This window comes from Phoenix dactylifera, chromosome 2 (genome assembly GCF_051530095.1).
Source record: "Phoenix dactylifera cultivar Ajwa chromosome 2, Ajwa_hap1_PhDact_Kaust_v1.1, whole genome shotgun sequence".
Classification (NCBI taxonomy): Eukaryota; Viridiplantae; Streptophyta; class Magnoliopsida; order Arecales; family Arecaceae; genus Phoenix; species Phoenix dactylifera.
In genome coordinates, this window is record NC_143191.1 from 44,413,192 (window position 1) to 44,427,609 (window position 14,418).

General features: G+C 40.1%; 2 protein-coding genes and 1 pseudogene across 6 annotated transcripts in view; 1 reads left to right on the forward strand and 2 right to left on the reverse strand.

Moving 5' to 3' along the window:
- Window positions 1-226: 226 nt before the first annotated feature.
- LOC103717191 (uncharacterized protein At5g64816 pseudogene) lies at window positions 227-1,837 on the reverse strand (annotated as a pseudogene). Its single transcript, XR_005508403.3, has 2 exons — window positions 1,718-1,837; window positions 227-783 (listed from the first exon to the last, which is right to left on the reverse strand). The product of XR_005508403.3 is annotated as an uncharacterized protein At5g64816 pseudogene (transcript).
- Window positions 1,838-2,074: 237 nt separating this feature from the next.
- LOC103717190 (Tetratricopeptide repeat (TPR)-like superfamily protein) lies at window positions 2,075-4,577 on the forward strand. The gene has a single exon (XM_008805478.6). It carries the CDS (start codon window positions 2,568-2,570, stop codon window positions 3,777-3,779), a length of 1,212 nt encoding a protein of 403 aa, XP_008803700.4. The 5' UTR covers window positions 2,075-2,567; the 3' UTR covers window positions 3,780-4,577.
- A 499-nt stretch (window positions 4,578-5,076) lies between these two features.
- LOC120106187 (P-loop containing nucleoside triphosphate hydrolases superfamily protein) overlaps window positions 5,077-14,418 on the reverse strand; it is a 36,661-nt gene continuing 27,319 nt past the window's right edge. For all 4 annotated transcript variants that reach the window (XM_088716562.2, XM_039119096.3, XM_088716563.2 and 1 more), the window contains 6 exons: window positions 11,087-11,184; window positions 8,180-8,258; window positions 7,945-8,106; window positions 7,662-7,781; window positions 7,505-7,576; window positions 5,077-5,596 (listed from right to left, as the gene is read on the reverse strand). In XM_088716562.2, coding sequence (XP_088572688.2) covers window positions 5,375-5,596; window positions 7,505-7,576; window positions 7,662-7,781; window positions 7,945-8,106; window positions 8,180-8,258; window positions 11,087-11,184 — 753 coding nt within the window. In that variant the 3' untranslated portion in view covers window positions 5,077-5,374. The remainder of the gene's footprint in view (window positions 5,597-7,504; window positions 7,577-7,661; window positions 7,782-7,944; window positions 8,107-8,179; window positions 8,259-11,086; window positions 11,185-14,418) is intronic.

Below are 14,418 nucleotides of genomic sequence, written 5' to 3' on the forward strand. Positions count from 1 at the left end.
AGTCAAGCTCTCTCTCTCTCTCTCTCTCTCCCCCCCTCTCTTGATACATACACACATGTACGTAACAAGGTCCAAAGCGGTAACACCCTAGAAGAACACACTGAGCAAAAAATAAACTAAATAAGTTAAAATATCCATTAAAAGATCTAACTAGAATCACATTTAAGCTATCAAAAAATACAAAGTGCTCCAAAAAGCATTAGAAGACGATAGCACCAGCCAAAAATAACAAACAAGCAACAAATTCCATGATCCACTAATTAAATTCACAAGAAAGAAGAAAATTTACATTGCAGATTAACATTTTTCTCTTGGGATAGTAAAATCATGAAGGTTCCGTTTCGACAATAAATATGCTCTAAAGAGTCAATGATGAAGAAAGCTTGAGGCATTCACTTTGGCACTGTTTAAGGCAGATGTCATTCCAATTGGGCACTTGGTGTTGGTGAACACAAACAGTCCGTGCACAAGCATCGGCACAAGCATCAAGCTCAGAAACACCACAAACAGTAACACATGCATTAGGAGTTGGGTCTTTAGAGAATGCACCGACTTTATTCAGCATCCTCTTTGAAGTACAAACTCTCTCACAGACAAAGATGTCATCGGAGTTCTTCTCTCGCCTTCGAGCACTCTTAAGCCTTTGTTCCTCGGCTCGTCTTCTCTTCACTCTAATGGCTTGCCCAAATACAACAGCTGGAATGGCAGCCCCAAACAAGGACCACCAAATATCCACCATTTTTGTAACAAGGCTTCAGCTGTTCATCCACTTCCACCTCTCCACTAGTCAATGATACAGAATAAGAAAACAAGGAATGTTACTGAAATTCCATTTTGCCTATCTTCCAGCGATTAGATTACTATAATCCCCCTGATTGGAATGGCAAAGTAGGTTCTAAGAAAGTCGCTAAATGGAGAACTTAAGAAAGATTTGGAAGTATCATTTGGACATAATAATGACTAACAAAAGGAAACAAATGTGAGTTGTGATATATGTATTTGTAAGCACATAGGTATTTGGTGGGGAAAAAGCTATTGCATGCAACCAGAGAAACAGAGAAGCACTGCGACCTCTGATGGATATGACAGCATTTGGAAAGAAATACATTAAAACAATGAACACAAAGTTTAGTTTGGCAATGTAGAAAGATTACAATTTTCAAACTACAACAAACAACAGCATGATGAATCGGTAAATGTGGGACCGAACAAAATAGTGGAAGAAAACAGAAAAGAATCGAGATGCCTTTTTACGCAAATTTGCTAAAAAAGGGGAAAATAAAGCAATTCCATCAACTCAAAGCAAGCCATGTTTGCCTGAAACACTAATTGTATCGACAAAACAGATCAAAGGAATCATAATCACCAGCTTTCAATAGTAAAATTAAACAAAATCTCAAATATCTAAGACCATATAAGGACGAGTCCATGAATTCAATCTCCTCTAAACTCATGGTGCAACCTAAAGCCTCCACAATATGAAGCAATAAGAAAAGTATCTTTGTCAAAAAAAAAAAAATCTTAGGTCAAAATCATATAATTCCACCGGCGCGTGAAAAAAGAAAACTAATTTTCAAATAAACCCCACAATGTCCTCTAGATGAAAACGCTGCAATTTTGATTCAACTAAATAAACACTCCAACTTCAAGTATTGACGCGGACATGCTTATCAATTGCTGGAAGAGATCAAGTTCTTATATTAGGAAACAAAATCACCTCGAATTCGAAATTCCTCGATTCGCTGATAGGATCAACCCACAAAAGCTCAAGAAATCTAGAAAAACGAAAGACTTCTGGAGGCGAGCCGCAAAACTAGGGTTTTTACGGTGCTTTCGTTCTGGGATAGTAACGGGTCGGATTCACGAGAATGTTTACCCGGAGATCCGACTCCGAACAGTTCAGCGGCATGCATCCAGCCCACAATTGTTCTTGATGGGCCGAGATAAACATAGAGCAGCGGTTTGGGAGATGGATCGACAGCACCAACCCATTCCACATACGAGAAAGGCGTGAATGCTGCTTTCACGGATCTGTGTCAGAGTTGTGGACTGCTGTTGGCACTCGGTATTACTCATTCACAAGAGTGAAAAACTTTGAAGAAAATAATAATGTGATGGGAGAAGGGACGATAGCTTATCAACTCTTTCTCTTACTCAGTACAAATTTGATGGTGATCGATCCTCTTACTCCCTCCCTATCAGCTCCTCTCCACCATGGGAAGCATTAGTCAATGTGGGGAAGAAATTGGATGGTCAATTTCATTGGTTTATTGGAAGCGGAAATAAGATAAGATCTCGTTCCTTTATCTAGAATGCCTTTGAATGCAACCTGGACATTCTTACCTCACATCCTGCAGGGACTCAAATCATTTTATACCCAGTATTGGTGACTGAAGTCTGGCGTATTCTCATTCGCATTCTTATAAGCCATGTTATGTAACGCAACGAACTAGGCCGTGCGCGACTGGGCCAAGCCCAGTTAGGATTTCCAATTTATATTTCCCTCGCCGCTCTTCCCTGGGGGCGCGTAACGAACCAGCTGGGTCGTCTTCTCCAACTCGTAGCCAATGGGTGTCGGCTCCTACCGCTTCCTCTCTCCCATTTTATCCGAGACCAAACGACGCCTCTTAGCCCAAACGCCTGGCCCTCCTAGCCTTAATCCCATCTCGTTCCTCGGATCCTCCCGCGCCCTTTGCTCCGCCCCCTCCTCAGAAGAGCAAAACCCTGCCCCTCCAAACCCGAACCCAGACGGAAACCCTAACCCTAGCCGTCGGACCCGCACCCCATTGGAGAAGCAATTCGAGAGCTGGGTGGAGCGCCTTCGCCCGGGCTTCGCCGCCGACGACGTGGAGGCCGCCCTCCGTGCCCAGTCGGACCCCGACCTCGCCCTCGACCTCTTCCGGTGGACCGCCCTCCAGCGCGGCTACCGCCACACCCCTTCCGTCTACCTCGCCATGCTCCACATCGCCGTCACCAGCCGCCGCTTCTCCCAGGCCGAGGCCCTCGTCGACGAGATCCTCGCCGGCGCCTGCCCCCCCGACCTCGCCCTCTTCAACGCCGCCATCCACTTCTGCTGCTCCCGCCGCCACCTCTTCTCCCGCGCCTTCGACGTCTTCAAGAAGATGCAACAGCGCCACCGCGATGCCTCCGCCGCCGCCTGCTGCCGCCCCAACCTCCAGACCTACTCGATGCTCCTCGGCGCCATCCTCCGGCGGTTCAACAAGCCCCCGGTCTCCTACGTCTACCTCCACGCGGTCCGGTCGCTGGTCCGGCAGATGAAGGCCTCGGGGGTCATCCCCGACACCTTCGCCATGAACCTGATCATCAAGGCCTACTCCAGGTGCTTGGAGATGGACGAGGCCATCCGGGTCTTCAAGGAGATGGGCCTCTACGGGTGCGAGGCCAACGAGTTTACCTACGGCTACATTACCAAAGGGTTGTGCGAGAAAGGGAGGATCGATGGAGGAATGGGGTACTTCAAAGAGATGAGGGAGAAGGGATTGGTGCCGAGCAGCAGCGTCTACATGGCACTGGTCAGCAGTCTGGCACTGGAGAGGAGGTTCGAGGAGGCGATCAAGGTGTTGTTCGATATGCTCGCGAATTCGATGGCCCCCGATATGTTGACATACAGGACCCTGCTCGAGGGCTTGTGCAGGGAAGGGAGGACGGAGGAGGCGTTCGAGCTGCTCGAGGAATTGGGGAGGAGGGGGGCGATGAACCGGAGAATGTACTCCGATTTGCTGGATGGGCTGCATTGGCTCTGCCAGCCTCATGATTAGTTGAACATTCGAACATGGCGTTGGATTCCTCTCTCATTTGCTTGCTCATCTCAAAAAGAAAGATTGATGGTTTGCCCCTACTATTATGTTCTAGTTGGGATATCACCTACTTTTGACTCTTGAGAGACGAGAGTTTGCAGGTACAATTGGAGCTGTGTCCAGATGGGGTTGTACACAGTTGAATAACTACCGCCGAGCTGAAGCTGCTGTATCCGTAATCGAGGTCATGGTTTGGGAGCAGATGTTGGAATAAGATCTGGAAAACCAGATAAAAAGTGTTATAGAGAGAGGTTTGATGATGAAACTAGAAATCGGTGATACATGGTGGCTGCTCTGGTTAATAATTTGATAGGAATTTGTACGGCCTGGCAGATTCGGTAAGCCCACTGCTGCTAGGACCTATATTGGTCATGTCAGCTTCTACAAATTCTGGATGATTCGGACGTCTGCTTGGTCTTCTGCACTATGCAGCGCTCTTTCAAGGTTTCCGTAGGGATGCATTGGCCAAATATGAGAAGGGAATCAGAGCCATTTCGAGTAAAATTTGATCCTTTGAGAAGACCGCATTTCTCCAAATTTGTCTTCAGGCATTTTCTCCATCTCGTATTCTGCCGGAACTCTTTCTCGCGACAAGCTGCTGTCAAACGTTTCCGCTTTTCCTGCTGTAATTTTCTTCTTTAAAATATCAAATAGTTCCCGTAAATTATCTGACATACATTTTGTACTACTATGGTCTATGAGTTGAGGATGGAGGAATTTATGCAAATTAAACTTTGTAATGTTACTTTATTTTCGAAATTTTCAGGGTTTTATTTTGACAAGGCAAAACAAAGCAGCTCTGCATGATATATACAAGGAGAAAACTACCGATGGGTTTTTAATCATTTCCCTCAATGAAAATGCTTTGGGACTCAACACAACACCAAAACCCAAACGCACAAAAAAAAAAAACGAAAAAAGAAAACAGAGGCCACTTACGTGTGAATACCGTCACATGGCATGCAAGTAGTAAAAAAAAATCGCGGGACCAGGTTTGGGCCCTGTAGCATTACTTTGCAATGTGAGGTGGACGAAGTTTTCAGAACAAAATTATAAAGCTCGCCAAAGAATAGGCAAGGGAGAGTCGGTAACAGAATAATAGCAACATCCATCTGGACAGATGGCATCATCAACTAACAACCCACAAGTATTTCATGAACAAGTTCAGAGAGATTCATGATGCTAATTGTGTAGTTGAAAGTCTGTGAACAACCTATTCGAGTAAAAATAGTTTGGAGAATCATCCGCCAAGGAAAAATATTTGAACTGGAGATGCTTTTTTTGAGAATGACATTGACGATATTTATAGTTCATATAATAGAAAAGACACCTGGTGGAAAAAAAACAGAAAATGCAGAATTGATTTGAATGCAAAACGCTGATAAGCACAAGGCTTAAAATTAGTGTTGGCAGAATGCACATATTGTAAAATTACCCAGGCACTTATACCCACTTGTAGCCATGACAAAAACCACCGAAAATATTTTGCACAAGTCTATAAGGATTGCTTCAAGATTAGGGATCCTATTCTTCCATATAATGATGCCTACCAAAACTCAGTCATCAGTTGAAAGCTGCTTCTTTAGGCGAAGTATTTCAACCCCATAGGAGGCAAGTTGCTTCTTTAACTTGGTGGATGCTTCTTCAAATTTCTTGTTCATGAGACCCATCTCATCCATCACCTCATTGTACCTGACACGGAGTGCATCTAACTTTGCCTGCATTGAGCGAAGCCGCATTCTGAGCTTCGTCCTCTCTTTATTGTAGTTCAAAGCTTCCTGTAAATACGAATTTGAGTTGAATTCATGAAAACTAGCTGACATAGTTCAGTTATAAGAAATCCTTAAAGACAGATAGAATTTGTTTGATGTGAGTTCGATGTTGTACACAGTTACAAGCTGATAAAGTTTAAAAAGATTAATATGACAATATTTGTAGAGTAAAGAAAACTTGTCCCAAACAAATGGGAGGGAAAATGATAAAATCCGTACCCTCAGTTCCATGATATGGAACTAGGAATTTGTTAGAAGTAATGGCCATCAGAAATCCTTAAAGACAAATAGAATTTGTTTGACATGTTGTTTGATGTGGTACACAGTTACAAGCTGATAAAATTTAAAAGGATTAATATGACAGTATTTGTAAGTAAAGAAAACTTGTCCTAAACAAATGGGAAAATGATAAAATCCATACCCTCAATTTTGTGATATGGAACTAGGAATTTGTTAGAAGTAATGACTTGAGTATTATGTTACATTCAATGAAGGACATTTGTTCAAGCATACTTTATATTTTCAAAAATGGAAACATATCACACTTGGAATGTGGCTATTTGTAAGATGGATTTAACTATCAGCCTGTGCCAGGCCAATACCAGCAGTCGCATTAGGTCTATCAACTACTGGTGAGCTACTTGGTGTAAAATAGTGCCGGTCTTACCATTCAGCACATGGGTCAATACAGCTCAGCACCACTTGGTAACAAGCCAAAAGATGTAAGAATCTTTACTTTTCCTTTTCCTCGAACTTAGTTGGAGGGTATAACAAATCAGGACAGTAAAGATAAGATTGCTGAGATGGATGTGACTAAAATATAAAGGTCTTCTTTCAATAATTGAAACCGAGTGAGACAAAACAGTTTAAAAGCTGGACCACTAAATGGGTAAAATGCTTAAGCATTGGATGAGGTAGGATGGGCATGTATAACTTACGAATTGAGGAGCTTTGGGAAAGAAATGAGCTGATACTGGTAGGAAACGTTAGGATAGATAGACCTACGGAAACACTTATGGAATTTGTGTGAGCTGACACAAGAAACATTATGCTATCTGAGGACAGAGTCCCTGATAGGAATAAATGCTGAAATAAATGTCTTAAGATATGTTAGTTATTGTAATGATATTCTGATGCAACATCTAAATTACAATAAGTTGTTTATATCTGTATAGATATTGATGTATGATGATAACTTAAGCAAGCAAATGATTGGCAATAGCCATCCATACAAAACTTGTTGGCTAAGAAAACATGGATAAAAAGTATAAATGGATCATCAGTCAATGAAAAGTAAAACAGCAACTGCACAAAGACTTGTGCTATTAATTAAGAATAGAGAATGCCTGAGTAGCTCAGGCATGTCTTGAGTATCAACCAAGTTATAGTGGTATGCTAGAGCAAGTTCAATTTATTTCTACTCAGTAAGTTATAATCTTCTTTAACAGCTAGCAGCAACCCTTAGTGAGTTTCGTTCATGCAACAAATACATAAATCAACATAAATTATTCCAGCTACGAACACATGTTGTAAAATAATAAAAGAAAATTAAATTCTCCATTTCAAAGATAACAAACAAACATCCATAGTGTTATCAACTATAAAATTGATCAAGATTTAAAAAATGACTATGAGTAGGAAATCACTAGTTACTTCTGCTTCATGTTGTGGAAGTACATCAAAGAAAATAGCCTGTCAGGTGTACTTTTCATACTTCTCAAGTTATATTATGAAACAACAGGAAAATATAATTCTCGCTCAGGCAAATCTGCAAATAACAAGTGCACTAAGACTACATAACATTAATATGCTTGTGTGCTCTGAGAAAAGAAAACATTAATTTACTTGTGCTAACACAATTATTGTCATAACACTTTCATACATGTCAACATGAAAGAGAAAAAGAGAGCTCACAGTATGCATCTTGACTTCCGTACTGGAGATCCTTCTTGCAAATTCATCTGAGTCTCTTCTAGCTTTCAGCAACTGAAGACAAAAGAAATGCAGTATTGGGAAGCAATTAGCGAAAATAAGCCAAGCTCATACTTGAAGGAAAAACCAGATGATTTACCATGTCATCATATTTTTTCCTAAGAACTTCTGCTTCAACTATTACTGTGTTCAGCTCTTCATTTTTAGACGTCAAATCATCTCTTTCACTTGTCACCATGAGAAGCTGACTCTTAAGATTCTGTCCAGTCAGACAATGTTATGTGGTGTATCATGAAACCAGCATAAGCAGGACTGAGATTAAGAAATTGGAAAGTTTTTTCTTTTCATGGTTATTGTAACAAGTGTACAAGAAAGATCTTCTAACAAAAAAGATCCTGTGTATGGGTTAAGACAGGTGAAACCTGGTAATCTTCTAACAAAAAAGATCCTGTATCCTTCTCCTCGACTTGAAGAGATAATTTATCTCTTTCTCTCGTAAGGATGATCAATTGCTCTTGCAATCTCTGCACCTCTCCATAAGCATGATGGTATTCCGATGACAGCAGCTCAAATTTTGACTTTAACTGAATGTGTATCAAAAGTTATATAAATTTACCTGAAATTGGAAGTAAACAAGTTGGATGCAGAAAGACTCACATTTTCATCTTCAGCACTGCCAGATACGCATTGTTTAAGCTCAATTCTTAACTGAGCAATCTCTGGAGGCTTTACTGTGCTGTGTAACAGAGAAAAATCATATGCTAATGCATTAAAAATCAATGACATATCTATTGATGGATAAATATATAGAATAGCAAAGCAGACACCACTATACATGCCTGGACAGCGAATTAACAAGTAAATAAATTTTAGTTCTTTGAATAGAAAGCTTCAACTATCAGAATATTGTAAAGGCTTTTGAAAAACTGGCTGACCCTCATCGACGTTTGGAAGCACGTTCAAAAATTGCTGGTCAAAGAGGGATATAGTGAGCAATGATGAACAGATAGGCCTCATTTGTTGCTAGTGTAAGGGCCAACCTACCGAGGGCACATCATGCAAGAAGTATGCATGTGTATTAATGCAATAGTGTAATGCATGATCATATAAGAGAAAAGAATACCAAAAATTATAAAGCACAGACATTACAGCGTACCAAGTGTCGAGACATTCCCCATACCATGCATTGGTACTGAACTTGTACAGTATGCCTTGTACCATCGGTTCGGTTTGGCATGGCGTGCCATGCCACCCTCTATAGACTAACTGCATATAAGGACCCTTTTTTGTCTATTTGCAGTTCAAGAGCAAAAGAATGAAGTTGTGACTTTGGAAAACACAAGGTACATCTTCCTACCTCCACCACACCCCTCCCTACCATTCCCGTTCACAAAATTATGGTGGGTCATACTCCAAAGTCCAACTATTATAACAACTGCAGAATATAACAGACCACTACTAGGAAAAGGAAAGCCTAAAAATGTACTACAACAATAAAAGGTCACTTCCAGATAAAGTTTCAGCAATTTAGTCAAAACTTGAAATAATATACAAAAATAAAAATAAACCAAGCCAAGATAGCATATATCACTTAAATTTCAAGTACTTTGTCTTGGTCAGAATTTTTTATGAATGGTTTTTAAAGTTTCCATCATGAAAGCTAAAACTATAAAATAGAGTCAATTTTTGCCACTGCCAGCTAAAAGCTATCCACATTGGATGTTCAATTTCCTCGGAAACTTCAAACTTTAGTATAAAAGCTAATCTATGGAGATTTTTGAGGATAGCCAAGCATTGATGAAAGACCTTGAACATTGGAGATTACTACAGCCAATGAGTAACATCGAGGATGTGAAACAGGGTGACGGCATATATGCAGTTGAGCATGTATCTTACCAAGAGAAGCAATCCACAAAATGATTAGTAACCACAGAAGTTGCTTATACTATCTCATAGCCCACAGGAGACCTAAGAGAAGTCACTAGCAGTGTGGTCTGGTATTGAAGCAAGCCTTCAGAGACGATACCGAAGTACTAAATAAACCTATGAAATGATCAAATAAACACTTAAAACTAAATTCCGCCAAGACTGGTGACAAAGTATTATGGCTAACAAAATGACCTGCAATGAAATTGTCTAGCAAAGTCAACTAGCTGCAAAGGTTGTAAGGCATGACGGATGAACTTGCAAGTACCATTTTCACCCCATAGATTCTTCTTAAGAGGTGCTATCCCTGCATTGGAGGTCACATATTTTCTACACGCGCATCCATACATTTAGAATGCCTGATCTTGATAGTAAGGCATCAAGATTTGGCCATTACTTAGGACATTTAGGTTGGCTACCAAATATTGGGAACTTCAAAGGTTGACCCCAATATTATTTCTTCCCCATCTCAGCCACCAGCTACAGTGCTCCAAATCATCCAAGCATGCTTACAGGTTAGGACCCAGATCATTCCTTGAAGCCTTCCCTTTTCCTCCTCTAGTGCTGCTTCTGGAAGTTTTATTGACAGTCTAAGTGCATGACTGAGTCTTGACGGAAACTAATGCTGCAATAGTGGAGGTTCTCTGCAACTGCACTATTGCGGCCATATATTAGAATGCATCTCCCCATTCACTGATATATCTCCACTAAGACATTCATGTCATTGTGCATGTAAATGTATGGAAATCATGTGGCAACTTTCAACAAGATGAAAGTAATTTGTACATTTAAGGCCTTGTGGTGGTAGTTTTGTCAGTTTATAGAGAGCTCTTCCATTATTAGTAGGAGCAGTAATGAAACTGAGTTCCATTTTAAGTTGATTAAGTGGGTGAAAACAACTAAAGATTGCATATATACCGAAGTCCTATAATGAAATGCTAACTCAGACTAGGAGCTTCATTGGGAAGAAAATAGGTTAACAAGGAAACCTAATAAGTTGAATCTGAAGTAGAATAAATTATAAAGCAAATTTATTGTGGCCAGTTGCCAGGAATATAACGCTCCTAGACTTCACTACTTTATCTCGCTCTTGAAAGAAGCAAGTTCACAAAAAGGAAAAAAGAAAAAAAAAATCCTTGCCCATTTACTGGAATTTTCAGAAGCTGATTCTGTTTTCATTCAGTGAATTGTTCTCTTTTCCTTGATAGATGATCCACAAAACTATAGAGTGATCTAAATAAGTAGCAGCACGGACATAAATAGTTATGATTAAACAGAGAACAAATAAGAGCATGTACTAATGATCATCACAAAATCCATGACCTTCCTTAAGATATGGGGTCAGACTTGAGGATGCCCCATGGAAGGATTGAATAGATCTTTACAACCAGCTATAGACCAGATTGGCAAAATGAACATGATTTTTTTTGCATTACAAAAAGAACAGAACTTTTTACTGAAAGCATAATAGGAAATGGCCAGAATTCTATGCATGCCAGTTCCAAATGGTAACAATAAATTATTGCCAAGTATTTGAATCAAGTAATGTATGTGCATATAAAAACCAGTTACATGGTTATATTTCAGATAATGTAGGCTGCATTTCCTGCAAAAGGTACAGATTAAAAGCTGACTAACCTGCACTCTCTCTCTTTTTCTGCATTTTCCTCAGAAAGAACCAATCTTTCCCTTAATACCCCACATTGTTCTCTGCAAGACTCCAATTCATGTTTCACCTATATTTTAGAATTGCCATGATAAGAATAATGTCTAGAAATGCCTACTGTAAGTTCACAGTCAATCAAGCAAATCTTGCATCTGTTATTTATTATGTTAAAAGAGAAATAACATGGATGCCAAAATCTAAAGAATGACATAATCCTAGAATTGTTACATAGAAGAAACATGCATAAGCAAACTGAGTCAGTGTAGACATAAAAGTATCAAAGGGTCAGTTGCTAAATTCAACCACTGAAACATTACTAGTTGATTAGCAGTGATTCAGGTACACAATGACAGTGAGCTGCACACAAATACACACCCCAAACTATTAGCAAACCACCATTTACTTGATGAAAAGCCAACAAGGTTAATATTCTTATCTGCATCAAGACTTTTGAATTGGCAACTTCACATGGATTCTGTATATAAAATATAAGGATGAATGTACACATACATAGATATGAAAAGAGTCCAAAAGCTGTTGTTTCAAGAAGGAGATGGCAACAAATGAGATGCATAATCTCAACGACCTGCCTATTCGATCTGATAGAACAAGCACCTCCAGAAGCCAAAAAAACATTAAATTAACTACAGTGATAATCCATCCAACAAGTCTATTCCTCCAAGCGATAGCCAATTCTTCTTAGAGTCAACCTTCACCAGACCCCATTACCACTAGTTGACCGTAGAATTTAACATTACTGCACAAACAAGCTATAGTAACTTGCCTGCCACAGCACCTCCACCAGACCATTATGATCTTAATTGTTCATTGCTTGTATCTGTTTGTCAAAAGGGGTTTTCTACTATGATCCCAGTTAAAAATGATCTTGCTAATGAACTGTATCATTTCCCTAAGAGTTGATAGGCAAACAACAACAGCTACATTCATGATACCAGTGCAAAATGTTAACCTCAGAAAAAGCAATAGTATTCACCACGAAGATTAATCTTTCCATATATGACCATGAACAAACATACTGCATCACTCATGGAGGCCATATTATTAGGATAAAAATCAAATATGAAAAAATTTCTTAATTAGAAGTTATGGTTCCAGGTGTCAAAAGTGACTTCCACTATTTTAATCCTACAAAGATTGCCATTAATCAGGATCCAATTGTTAAAGAGATAAGAACAGGTGTTAACAGCTGTGAGTGAACAGAATAAAAAATTGCCTTTAAGATCAGTATGACTACTCTTATAGACTATTAGGAGTACATAAACTAAGATCTGTTAGACTAGGATCTGTTGTGCTGGTACCGGGCACCGTACCGATTGCCCGATGGCATGAGTCGGTACGGGCCTGCGCCATGCCATGCCATGCCAAGCCTGTATTGACACAGGAGACCTGGAAGAGAAGAAAAGAGAGAGAGAGCGGGGGAGGGAGAGGGAGAAGGAGGCCGGCGCTGGTTTTCATGATTCTTAAGTGAAGTCCGCCGGCCTCCCTTCCTCTCCCTCCCTCCCCCGCTCGCTCTCTCTTTTCTTCTCTTTCCTTCTCCTTCTCCTTCTCCGACGACGGCGTTTAGTTTCTTTGCCAGAACCATCCCGGTAAGCCGCCGGTACGGCTCAGAAAGCTCCGAACAGGATGGTTTGAGACGGTTCCGCCAACCTTGTTCTAGACCATAAAGAATGAATATAACGAAAACATGAATCCTAGGATCTTCTCTTAGGTCTCCACCTCTAATGTGATTCCAATAGGTTTCAGATTCAAAGTTCAAAAAGAAATTATTGCGGAGAACAATAAAAATGTGTTTGTAGTTCCTGACTACTTGCTCATCAGAAAATTTTCATCCCTCCAAACTCCAAAGCCTCCACTGCTGCAGAAAATATCAGGTTCAATGTAGCAAATTGATGTCTCTTCATAGATATACAAACTGTCAGCTATAAAGTTAAATTTAATACTCCATCAACATGGTGAGTTGATAGATACAGAATATCCAAAGCCCTGGGGTCAGCTAGCCGATGATCTAATGCTGAATTCCCAGCTCAGCTTATGCGATGATCGGGAATATTCTCTTCAACCAGCATTCTTGCTTGACACTGAGAAAAGGTAACCAGCCATATAGGCTTTCTTTCCGCCAAATGAGCGTGGCGTACTCCTGCTCGAATCGGAGTTTGAAACCAAACTTATCCTCAGTGAGGATAGACGGGGGTGATTCAGGTGATACCCAATGTAGATCTAACTTTGTATTCAATTATGAGATCCGGGCAGTCCAAAAGGGACCACCACGGCCCATCTCTTCTTGATGTTGACCTAACATGGATTAGCAATTCAGAAAGGTCTCATCCTGATCTTGCAAAGGATCAGTAATAGATATGTGTACTCGAGGACCAGTAGAGAGAAAAAACACTTTTGTCTCTCAGCAGTTAAGACCAGCTAGTCCTTTATGTATATGCCATTAGATATGCTAAAGATAAGCAAGGAAATTCTCTGAAAACTATTAGGTTTTAGAGTATTTCTTACCATCAGGGTATAGCTACTTTTGGATTGTCACCATATCAAGTTTAATGCTGTAACTGAGGCAAAAACTATGTAGTTATCTATGCATGCCTTAAAGGCCTCACAACACATACTTCCACTCATTGTGACGCATTCCTAGGTTGCCCACAAAACTTAAGAGTTAAAATCATTACTAATTACAGTCATCAAACACTATATACATGCTTCAAACACTCATCGAAGCCAAAACTGATCAAAAGGTTGACTATAGATTTCTGTGAAATGACAAATAATTGCATGGTGGTTGCTCAAAGGATTCCAGGTCCATACTAAAAACCATGTCACACACTTTATCCTCAATTATTTCTGCTAACATGCATCCTTTTTCTTAAGTCACATCAACCTGTTCATTCTACTTCATTTTATACATTTGGACCCTCTTAAATGCCCATTCTTAATGAATACATATTGCAGGCCTTGCAGTTGCTTTATAGAATATTTCATTCAGCCTTAAGTGTGAACTTTCAAACACCACAAGAAGCAACTCTCCACTACATCCACTTTACTCTGATACTACTAAATCTGTCTGCTCGTTTCTCCATTCTTATGTCTCATAGATCCAAGATAACAAAAGGACTTTCCTTGGCAAGTTGTATTACAATCTGGTACATATATCCAACATAGTCTGCCAAAGCTGAATCAACAATGTGATTGTGAAAGTTATTATACCAATTTTGTAAAACCTGATTCTTTGAACCCTTGCCAGCTAAAGAAAATGATTTTACTCAAGTGCTTCTTGGCTATC